The 12,070-nt window shown below is 37.7% G+C and overlaps 1 protein-coding gene across 2 annotated transcripts in view; it reads right to left on the bottom strand.

The window, feature by feature from the left end:
* Ddx42 (DEAD-box helicase 42) overlaps positions 1 to 12,070 on the bottom strand; it is a 38,030-nt gene that overhangs the window by 8,075 nt on the left and 17,885 nt on the right. For both annotated transcript variants that reach the window (XM_055592241.1, XM_055592242.1), the window contains 9 exons: positions 10,717 to 10,753; positions 9,826 to 9,975; positions 8,360 to 8,464; positions 6,572 to 6,691; positions 5,372 to 5,548; positions 3,994 to 4,122; positions 3,186 to 3,285; positions 2,614 to 2,661; positions 1,891 to 1,988 (listed from right to left, as the gene is read on the bottom strand). In XM_055592241.1, coding sequence (XP_055448216.1) covers positions 1,891 to 1,988; positions 2,614 to 2,661; positions 3,186 to 3,285; positions 3,994 to 4,122; positions 5,372 to 5,548; positions 6,572 to 6,691; positions 8,360 to 8,464; positions 9,826 to 9,975; positions 10,717 to 10,753 — 964 coding nt within the window. The remainder of the gene's footprint in view (positions 1 to 1,890; positions 1,989 to 2,613; positions 2,662 to 3,185; positions 3,286 to 3,993; positions 4,123 to 5,371; positions 5,549 to 6,571; positions 6,692 to 8,359; positions 8,465 to 9,825; positions 9,976 to 10,716; positions 10,754 to 12,070) is intronic.

The following is a 12,070-nucleotide window of genomic DNA, read 5'->3' as shown; positions in this document are numbered from 1 at the left end:
CTTTGTGACTGGGATTTCTTGATGCCATTTCTGGGACTGGTTGTGTGTGGTGTGGTTCTTGGACTTGGCCATGTTTGCCCAGTAACCTGTGGCTCCCGCACTGTCTGGGACCAGAAGAGAAACTATATGCCTATTCTTATTATTCCCAGGGGAGTAAACTACTTTTCAGGGTAATGCCCACTCATTGTCAAGCACAACTTATACGTAAGTATATTAAGAAATGAGAATCTGACATATAAAGTGTGTTAAAAATAATGAAAAGCTATAGCTATGGATAATTAGTGATTACATACATAGAGAAGATCTGTTTCCAACACAAAGAAATAACTATTTAAGGTGTTAGATAATGCTAATTACATTACATACATTTCAATACATGTATTGAAATATTGTGTCAAAAATATTGTTATTATTTTTGTCAACTTGATATAAGCTAGTGTTATCTGGGAAGAAGAACCTCAATTGAGAAAACATCTGTAGACAATTTGTGGAGTATTTTCTTGCTTGTTAACTCAGAGGGGAGGGCAGCACACTGGGCAGGTGGTCCTGGGTTGTATAAGAAAGGAGGCTGGCTGAGCAAGCAACAGGAAGCAAGCCAGTAATCAGTGTTTCTGCACAGTCTCTGCTTCAGCGCCTACCCTGCCCTTCCTTCACTAAAACTACTATTGTAAGCTAAATAAAACCCTTCCTCCCCAAACTGCTTTTGATTATGGTCATTATCACACCAACAGAAACTAACCAAGACATTTGCATTAAAGATAATAGTAATAAAAGTGTGTGTGTGCACGTGCACATACATTCTTGCTTCCATATGCTATGGTACATACACGAAGGTCAGAGAACAATTTGCAGAAATTAGTTCTCATCTTCCTGGGAACTGAATCCAAGCATAGAGGCAAGCACCATTACTTGAGCCATCTACTGACTCCCAAGGAATTCTCTCAACAACTTTACTGAATTCCAAATTCCAATTCAGAGAAATCACCACACAAGGCCATAGGGAGGTAAGCACGAAATCAAAGTGATTCTTTACCAGATCCTCAAAAGATCCAATGTCACCCTGTGCAGTCTTAATAATCTTTTAAATGTCGGTTCTATTCTGATTTATTGAGTCTTCCAGGCAGTTTTTTAATTTCTCTTAAACTTATTTTGTTAGTTTGTTTTGAAACAGGGTTTCTTTGTGTAATAGCACTGCTGTCCTGGAACTCACTATGTAGACCAGACTGGCCACCTGCCTCTACTTCCTGAGCTGGGTATTATGGGAGTATGCCACCACCACCTAGCTTTTTAAAAACTTTTAATACATTAATAGCTTGTGGAAAAAGCCAGGCACAGTATACCAGGACTTTAATTCCAGCAATTCAGGAGGCAGAAACAGGCAGATCTCTGAGTTTAAGGCCATCCTTATCTACAGAGTGAGTTCCAGGACAACAAGAGCTACATAGTGAGACCTTGTCTCAAAAAAACCCAAAACAACTAAAAATTTATAAAATAAATAAATAATAAAAAATTAAACATGTAACAAAAGATGAAACAAACATAACCCCCACATACCCCTCCCTCAGCTTCCACGTATCTACACTGGGCCATGCTATGCCTTAACTGTGTATCTAAAAACAAATCTGCATACATAAGAGTAACATTTTAATTTTCCGATCATTACTGAAGAGCCAGGAATGACGCACATGCATTTAATTTTAGTACTCAGGATGCAGAGGGCTAATCTACAGAGTGCGTTCCAGGACATCCAGAGCTACACAGAGAAACCCTGTTTTAAAAAACAAAAACAAAAGAAACAACAAAACAATCATTACTTAAGCACTAAACTCTAGCCAACATATGTCCTATGAAAAATAAACCCCAGGACCCACCCTGCCTTGGTAGCATTACCTCTCCTATGTCTCCCTGCACCACTCGAATAGGGTCAATCAAGATATCTCTGGCCAATTTTTCAATCTTTTTCCGAAACGTTGCACTGAATAAAAGAGCTAAAAGATAAGAGCAAAATCTGTTAAAGAAAAAGCATTTCTTACTAAATCCACTCAATAAGCTTATGTAATATAACCGATTCACAAAATAAAAATAATTCTTTTATTTTTACTTCATTTGCAATAATGAAATGAGTTGTCAAAACAGTTCAGGAAAAGACTTTGATTTTAAAATCAGCAGATCTATACACAATAAATTATTTAATTTTGGTTTCAACACCAATAAAAAGTGAGCAGTGTGCGGGCCTGGTGGCAAGAACCTGTAAACCCAGCTATCTGTAGGGTGAGGCAGGAGAACCGCAAGTTCTTAGCTGCGTAGCTACTGAGAGCTCAAGAACAGTCTAGTCAGCCTAGAAAGACTCTACCTAAAAAATAAGGTGAAGAAAGCGGGTGGGGTAGGTGGAGATACATATACAGCTCAGAGAAGCAGAGTCACTGCTACAAAACACAAGTTGTATCTGATGATCTCTAATGTCCTTTCTAGCTCCAATAAATAGTCATTACCTCTCCTCTTTACAGTTTTCCTCAGCACAGACATAGTAATTTTTCCTTTCATAACTGTACTTATAAACTGGTGTTCATTCTGAATACAGATAAACTTATTATAAGGCTACTTCATACATACTCTGTCTGTCAGGACGGACGTGGCTTGCTATGGACCGAACCTGATACTCTGAAAGAGACAGAACAGTAATTAACACAATACTGTAATGCAGTAAAGACAGGTGTGAAAGGTCACTTTAGTAAAATCCACATGAGAACTTTCAAGGATTAAAAAAGCCTTCAAACTCCCAGATACTATTCAATATGAAACTTCAATGTAGCTGAACTGGGTAGACAATGGTTATTTAGAAACTTGCTTAGCCAGGTTAAGCCAAAGAGGCCAGAAAAGAACCTTAGATGATTTAATATTCACCTACCCAAGAATATGGACTTTAACCCTCAAAGGCCTGTGAGTAAAAATAAAGAACAAAGAAAACAGTCCCTCTGTCATAAGCCACTTGCAAATTTTCTCAGCACAGTCAAGACTAGCACACTTCTCTTCAGAAAACTACAAATGGTTCACGGTTTGACCTATCCCTTTGTTTGAGAATCAGAAATATTTTAACTTCTTTCATAATGAAAAGTACTCTAGGAAGATACAGGGAAAAGCTAACATGAGGATAGGGACAGAAGAAACTAATATTCAAGGCATACCAAATCCCATGTCAAACATTCGATCAGCTTCGTCAAACACAAGGTAAGAGACTCTTTGAAGATTAGTAGCTTTCTTCTTCACATGATCAATCAGTCGACCCTGTGAAAGTCACAAAATAGTAAGTATAATTAAAGTTATTCACAAAGACATTCTACACTCCTAGAAAAAGTAGCAATTCTTTGGTTTTGGACAGAAATAGATAATGATCTGACAGCTTTTATGTACTCAATCAGAAAAACTTTTTTTTTCTTGAGACAAGGTGTTCACAGATGGCCTGGAGCTCAGAGGTCTGTCTGCAGCTGCCTCTTAATGCAATGATACTAAAGGCGTGCACTACCACACTCAGTGAGAAGACAATTCTGAAAACTCAAGTTCTTCCTGTATCTTAAAAAGGGTTTAAACTCTGTAGGCAAGTGGACCAGAACCATTCTTATAATATATTCTGAAAAGATTTAAAAACTATGGATGAGTTTTAATGTTTAACCTACGTGCTCTGGTCAGTTTTAACCATGATTTGAGTATCTGTACGGCTTTTCATGCTCTTGGTAACCACAGACCCTGCTTTTAGGAGAGCCTAAGAAAACTTGCTTAAAATAGTAATGAATTTGTAGCTACTAATATATGGGTCACAGATATTGTGACTAGATTCCTGTTTAGTCAACCAATAATAATCCAAAACCAAATGCTGGCAACTCACCAGGATATTCCCAGCCCAGCTTTACTACAGTTTAGAAGGAATTCCCTTCAAAAGTAATCATGTTTTTTATATCGAGAGATGGAAAACATATTTGAACACGATATACTTACTGGGGTGCACACAACAATTTCTGCCCCTTCCTGAAGGGCCTTGGCCTGCTCCCACATGCTCCCTCCTCCATACACAGCCACCGAGCGAAGATTGTACGCTTTTCCAAACCGCTTACATTCTGCATGGATCTAAAAAGTTGTTAATAATATTTTAAAAACTGTAAGCTTAACAGACACTTTTCTTATTACTGAAAAGAAAGCTCTGAACAACACAGTGTGTGCTAAATATAAAAAAATCAAAACCTATGAGCTGGAGAGATGGCTCGGCAGTTAAGAGCACCATCTGATCTTTCAGAAGTCCTGAGTTCAATTCCCAGCAACCACATGGTGGCTTCACAACCATCTATCATGTGATCTGATGCCGTCTTCTGGCAGGCAGGTGTACATGTAGATAGAGCACTCATTAATAAAATAAATATACAACTTAAAAAAGAAAAGAAAAATCTAGCTGTGCCTAGTGGTATAGGCATGTAATTCTAGGTACCTGAAAGGTGAAGACAGCAAGTTCAAGTCCAGCCTGTGTAACTTAATAAGACACAATCTCAAAAAACAAACACTAGAAAACTACAAACCGAGGAGGGTTGGGCATAAAGCTTATTTGCCTAACATTCGAGGGCAAACCAGGCAAGCCTCCTGCCTTAGCCTCCTGAGTGCAGCAATTAAATGCATGCACAACCACACCCAACTTAATCATAAAATAAGGCTATAATCTTGCTTTGAATCATTCATCCTCTTTTTGATCCTGTCTTTCTACCAAGAAAATTAAATTCACTACAGAGAAAACATTATGAACTTATAATACAAACAATTCCCACAATAACCACATCCTTTTGAGAGTTAAAAAAGTTATGTTATCCTTGTTATGAATAATATGTAACACTTCCCAAGACTTCTCTGGGAACATAATAATAATGTGAATATACTTAATGAACTGTATACTTAAAATGGGTTAAGATGCCCAATTTTGTTTTTAGTTTTATCACATTTAAAACGAAAGTTGGGGGAGACTGGGGAGATGGCTCAGAGGGTTAAAGCACTTGCCATGCAAGCATGAGGAATGACATTCAAACTTCTAGAACCCAAACAAGATCTGGGTGGGAATGGTGTACTGCAAATGACCCCAGGGACATCCAAGAGGTAGAGACAGAAGCCATGGAACAAACTCTCTAGCCAGACCAGTTGTCACAGCCCAGCAATATGAAGATGAATTAAAGGAAGACACCCAAAAGTCAACTTCTGACCTTTCATATGTGACCCACATGCATGTGTGTGCCAACCACTCACCTCCAAGCAACAATAACTAAACTTCACAGTCGTTCTCCTCACTGTCCCCTGCTAGTCCAAACGTAGAAGGGGGTCTTTTATACGAAGTACATACCTGTTGACAAAGCTCCCTAGTAGGACACACAATCACAGCAATTGGTCCATCGCCTGGTTCCAATTCCTTCTGATCCATTATATGAATCAACATGGGCCAAATAAAGGCTGCAGTTTTCCCACTGCCTGTTTTAGCAATACCAATCATGTCTCTACCACTCAATGCTACAGGCACACCCTAGAAAAGAAAGAAAAGATATAAACACTCTAAAATTTCAATTCTCAGGATGAACTAATGTCTTGGGAAAAATAACTACAAGTGACATTCATTTCCAATGGCCCAAAAATATTCACTGAACACTAGCTGAATCCTGACATTCCCATCAACTTAAATGAAATACTATCTTCATGTGGTTCAGCCATCATTTATAAAACAAAACAAAACAAAACAAAACAAAACAGAAGACGAGTGACTCCCATCTATATCGACATATTGAAATAAAAACTTATGGTTTATGAAAGGAGCTACTAAAGTATTTTGAATGAAGTTGGAGAGATGACACAGTGGTTAAGATTACTGGTGCCTCTTCCAGAAGATCCGAGTTCAATACTGAGCACCTATAACTGATAACCCATAACTGTCTGTAATACCAGTTCGAGGGGATCCAACTTTCTCCTCTGGCCTCTGCAGGTACTGCATGAAACTGGTAAGCAAATATACAAGCAAGAGAAACACCCATATACATAAAAAAATTAAAAATATACCACTTCATTTATATGCAGAAATTTTGCAATATTTTTCTTTTTTCTTTCTTTTTTAGACAGGGTTTCTCTGTGTAGCCCTGGCTGTCCTGGAACTCATTCTGTAGACCAGGCTGGCCTTGAACTCACAGAGATCCTCCTGCCTCTGCCTCCTGAGTGCTGGGGCTAACAGTGTGTGCCACCACCACCCAACCGCATTATTTTTCTTAATGCAACAAATCCCACGTTTGGAACCGGAAACAGAAGCTATTAGTCTCAATAATAAATGAAAAAAAAATTTAAAATCAGATACAAAGGAATTCTAGTCACTGAAAACGCCAAATATATTCATACACAAATCTTTTTTTGTGAGGTTTAGGTAATCTCTATCTCATATTTTTCAAGGTACTTAGCAAATTAAAAAAAAAAAAAAAAACCACATTTTTCAAGAATTCTCATTTTTCTTCACATTTTAGAAGTTTCAGGGCTTTGTATTTTCCTCCCATTGCATTTCACGTACCTGACACTGTATTGGAGTTGGCTGTGTGTACTCAGATTTCCGAATCTGGTGCATAAGTTGTTCATCAAATCCAAAATGAGCAAAACTACTTCCTGGTCTAGGAGGTGCAGCACCAGAGACCTAGAGACATCAAGACAATTCCCAGGAAGAGCGGTACTTTCACTTAAACAGCATTTACAGTTCAACATTATTCAGATCAAGCACGTTAGCTAAGACTGTGAAGTGAAAAGTAAGTGAGGAAGCAAAAGCATACACCAAAAAGGTAAAACCTCAAACCCAACGTGGGCCTCATGCAAAAGACACCATGGTAAGGACTCCCAACATAGTTCAATCACATGATTTTAAATGGTTAAGTACCTAAAACTATCTTAAAATTAATTTTCTCATAAGAACTAGAAACAAATTATTCAACTAACTGGAAAAAGTCATTAACATTTTTTTTACCATTTTGAATAAACATTAAGTTGGGTAATAGAAAAATGTAAGATGCACTCTTGAAGTAAATTAAAATTGCAAATAAAATGAAAACATATTTACAGATACTGGTTATATAGACACACCCTACTGATGTCTCTAGAGTTAATGCTTCCATTAGTGATGATCTAGCCACTATCAAGTCTTGTTCCAAATGGGTTCCAGTAAAGAATAGGGACTATTGACTGCTACTTTATTTATATAGTAGTACAAACTTTACATTGCTTCTCTGATGATGCTTATGATATCCAATAAGGATTTCATTAGCACACTCGCGCGCATGCACACACACACACACACACACACACACACACACACACACACACATCTTTATTTAGGGGAGATGGATACTAGTAACTTCTTAGAAAACAAGAATGCAAACATATATTTGTGTGTACATGTACACACGCACACACTACCAAGTCTTTGAAAAAATATGTAGCAACTAATAAGGCAGAAATAAAGCAGTCATTCACACCAGCGTGAATCAGCATATTCTCTCTGCTAGTTGACTGTTAAGTAACATACAAACATATTTCAAACAATACGTGAGTGAGCAACTCAATAATACTCAAAGTATTATTCTAAAATTAGTACATATAGTTTAAAAAGACAATCATTTACTTGAATACTCAAAAAACCCCAAATGATTTTGGTGTGTGTATCCAGGAGAAAGTCTAATCCCTCTGAGCTTGATTACAGGTATTTGTGGGATGCCTAGCTTGTTACATGCAAATATCTGAACTTCAGTCCTCATGTTAAGCAGCAAGCACTAGGCCAACTCTCCAGCTCCTCATTTATTTAATATTTTAAAAGGAGTACCTCACATATAACTTGAAGCAAAATGTATCATAATTTCAAAATATTCTAACACTTGATCTGCTGTTCACATCTATTATCAATTCTACTTCCTGTCTCTGAAGAGAAGTTTCCTACCCACCTCAGCACAAAGTTGACTAAATATGCAAAATAAAATATAGGGCTGTTGAGAAGGCTGGGTAGGTGAAGGCACCTGGGAGCTCTGTCCTCAGGAACGACACTGCGGAAGGAGAGCCAACTTCTGCAGGTGCCCTTGCAGAGATTTACAAGCACACGCATGCACACACACAGTATTTAAAGGAGGAAATGTTAAAACCAAAATAATCTTTGCAAATATCACCTACAGGGATAAAACAATCAAATGAAGACACACAAACCCCAGAGCTAAAATTATTCCTCTTCCTAGAAAATAAATCCAGGGTTACTATCTAAATAAATAATAATTCTAAACCTATGCAAACATTAATGTAAGAATGCCTGCTTAACGATTCTTACCCGAAGGTTGAGCTTATGCCGCAGGTCTATTAACTGCTGTGGAGTGAGGTTGGTTATCTCCTCGTGTTCATTGTAAAAATTTTTTTCAAATGGTGGATAGTCAATCTGCAGGTCCAATTATTCAAAGTTAGTCTAGAATTCAAGAGTCAATCCTGTAAGTTTGATTTTAGTGTAAAATAATATTTTACAAATATTATAAAATAAAGGCATTCTTGCTAGAAAGATAATGAAATTATTTATCCTTGACACAAAAGCACAGCCTACATTTTTTCCAATTCCTACTTTTAAAACAGACACCAATTTACTTCCCAAAGACAGCTTAGGCTTTAATAACATGCAACAGAACAAGAAATCACTGCAGTGCTAAAAGTCTCAGAGAACACATTTTTTTTAAAGCAATGATTTCACAAATAACATTTAATTATGTTTAGAATTAACTTGTTCATCCAGGTCCAACCATTTAAAAACATTTTCAGTATTTCCTTTAGACACAGCATTGTTTTCAGAAGGAGTTCTAATTCTTTTTTTTTTTTTTTTTTTTAAAGCATGAACCTAGAGCTGGAGAAATGGCTCTGCATGTTGCTCTTTGCAGAGGATCCATGCTCACTGTCCAGCATGCACCGTGGGTGGCCTGTAACTGTGTTTAACTCCAGCTTCAGAGAGGTCAGACCCCCTCTTCTGGCCTCCTTGGACACTTCTCTCATGTGCACAGAGCACCCCGCCACATACACACCTCACTAAAAGCGAAAACTCTTTGAGAATGTATGCTACATATGTGCAGACGCCTGGGGATTACAAGAGGACATCACATTCCTCGGAACTAGGTTTATAAACAGTGTGGGTGCCTGATGGGAGTGTGGGTGCTATGAACCACACTCAGGTCCTCTGAAAAGCAGCGAGCACTCTTTCCTACCTAGTCACTTCCCCAGTTCCAAAAAAATAAAAAAATTTAAAGCTATGAAGCTGCTTACATAACCTAAAATTAATGACCAAGCCTATTTTTTGTTGATTTGTTTTGATTATTTTTTGAGAGAGCATCTTAGTATGTAGTCCAGACTGGCCTTAATAGTGCTGGGATTAGAGGCATGCACTACACTTGGTTTTATGAAATGCTAGGATTAGAAAACAGGCTTTGTGCATGGTAGTCAAGCACTTTAACAACTGAGTTAAATCTCCAGCCCCAACTTCCTTTTTATATAGTAGGAAACTGCTTACAGAAAGCCTTTTTGGTTTTGAAACAGAGTCTCACTGAGTAAACAAAGCTAAGCTGCAATTCACTCCATAGCCTAGGCTGACCTCAAACTTTTGGCTATTTTCCTGCCTCTGCCTCATAGGTGCTGAGACTACAGTGAGCTAGTTTGTAAGACTATTAATTCCTCGTGGAATTTCTGATCTAATCACTTAGCAGAAAGAAAGCCCAAACTATGAAACTGTATCAGTGTGAAACAAAGCAAGAAATGTAATACCTCTGAATGATCAATAGGAGGAAGAGGATCGATAATTTTTTTGGAAGGTGCAATTGGATTTCCATCACTATCATATTCCAAGTTGTCTTCCTCTTCCTCCTGAACCACCCCAGCAGTTGGGTTTTCTGCCATGTATCGAAAATAGGCTTCCTGCAGGAAAGCACAAGAGCACAATCAAATCTAAGTACAATTAAAACCATTTTTACCTTTGTAATTGGTACACACACAGTGTACCATAAGCTTTCAGTTTAAACAAATTACTACCAATAAGGAAAGACTTTCACTAGCAATGATTTCCTTTACAATAGCAATACTCAGAATCAATGAGCAAGACAATCATTATACAACAACCTGACTTATTTAACAGAAGCCTTCCTGTTTGTAGGGACATCGTATTACCCTTCCCAGAGCTGAAGAACACATGCTTTGGCTTTACATCAATCCAAGTTTGGAAGTTGATATTGATTACAAAGCTCACAAACCTGGAAAAGTCTATATAGTTCTCTATCCCACAACTAAACAACGGAAAAAAGAAGTCTAACGGACAGTTATTGATGTTCTATGTAAAATTTAAGAGTCACAAACAACTACTGGAAAAAAGCAAAGGCCAGCAGCAGACCCCACACCACTCTACCACTGGTTTATCAGAGGAAACTTAAAATTTGATTATAAACAAAACAAAACAAAACAGAACAAAGTTCATTTTTGTTTTTTCTGTCAACTGACCAACAATCCCACCTTCAACACGGGGAGGCCATAATGAATAGAGTACTAACTGGTTACACAGGTATACAAGGAGCAAGTCATTCAGTGAAGGCAAGCTCTAGCCTGTCCCCAGTACAGACTTTGTGGAGTAAAAATAAAAAGTAGAAATACTGCATAGAAACTCACTTGGTCATCTTCCTCTTCAATGTCATCTCGAATACCCCTGGAAAAACAAGCGGAGAAACAAACTTCCCTGCAAATGTTCCACATACCCAGCTTCATACTTACAGCAGATTAGTGTTGAATTCCGCACAGTACAGGAACTCTCAACACTAATGATAACAAAGCAGCAATAAGCACACTGTACACCATCCACCCATAACATGTGTGGCTTATCTCTATGAGCTAAACTGTCCCTCTTTTTTCAATGAGATGCTATGGTACTCCTTGAAACATAAAATTACTAACTGATGTGAGAAGGAAAACCTAGCTGGGTGGTGATGGTGCATGCCTTTATTCCCAGCACTCAGGAGGATCTCTGTGAGCTCAAGGCCAGCCTGGTCTACAGAGTAAGTTCCAGGATAGCCAAGGCTACACAGAGAAACCCTGTCTCAAGACAAACAAAAAAGAAGTAAAGCCTTTCTTGAAGATGGGTACCTGAAGGAGCCTAAGCTTTGTCAATATATACAACAAAGATAACAAAGCTGTGTGAAGTATTACATGATAAAAGAAAAACCCCCCTGGATTTGGTATACTGTTGAAAGAAAACCACAACTTTATTGTCCCTGTAGCTTCAAGCTCTAGAATAATAGCTTTCAACCAAAATCAGTTATCTTGGGGATAGGAAAAGAAAGAAAACTACATTAATCTTTTTAGGAATTTGGAATTAAAACTAGTATTTCACATAAAGAATGGAACTTGCTCTATCTCTTAGGAGTCTACCGCATAAAGTATTATTGCTTACTTCTCACAGTCATCTCTTTCTAATCAGACTTTCTACCTAACTAAAGAGTGTTTTATTCCTTAGGCAACCTGCACACAATACTACTAGCACAGGGCAGCTAGGAAGGTTGAACACAGAGCAAGCATCAAAAGATGACCGAATCTCTATCTGGCATAGAAACCTTGGGAGGGGCCTCAGCAGGACTTATTACCAAGCACGGAGAGAATGGTTCAAACACATCTGGCAAAAGGTTTAGGAGTGTATTCAGCAAAGGAAGGTTTCTTTTCCAGAAAATAAAGTATTCAAGTTCAGGGTTTGGTTGCTAAAGAGTAACATCACTCTTTAGATGAAGTTAGGTTTTATTTATTCCTAGTTTTTATATAGTTTTACTATATAATCACCATAACTTCTAAAAATTGGTTACATAGGTATTAGCCTATTTATTATTATGAGACGATTGCCAAGACAATGAACCCAAACCTTAGTAACTACACTTCCTTTATCCTCACTATAATTCATTTCCCAATTCCCTGACAATTATTTATGACCAAATACTATTCTTCTAAACAGAATACCTTTTAGTTACTACAAATACAG

The sequence above is a fragment of the Psammomys obesus genome, unplaced genomic scaffold (genome assembly GCF_907164565.1).
Source record: "Psammomys obesus unplaced genomic scaffold, mPsaObe1.curated_primary_1811, whole genome shotgun sequence".
Taxonomy (NCBI): domain Eukaryota; kingdom Metazoa; phylum Chordata; class Mammalia; order Rodentia; family Muridae; genus Psammomys; species Psammomys obesus.
The sequence above is the reverse complement of the archived record's forward strand: the minus strand, read 5'-3'. Positions and strand labels throughout refer to the sequence as shown.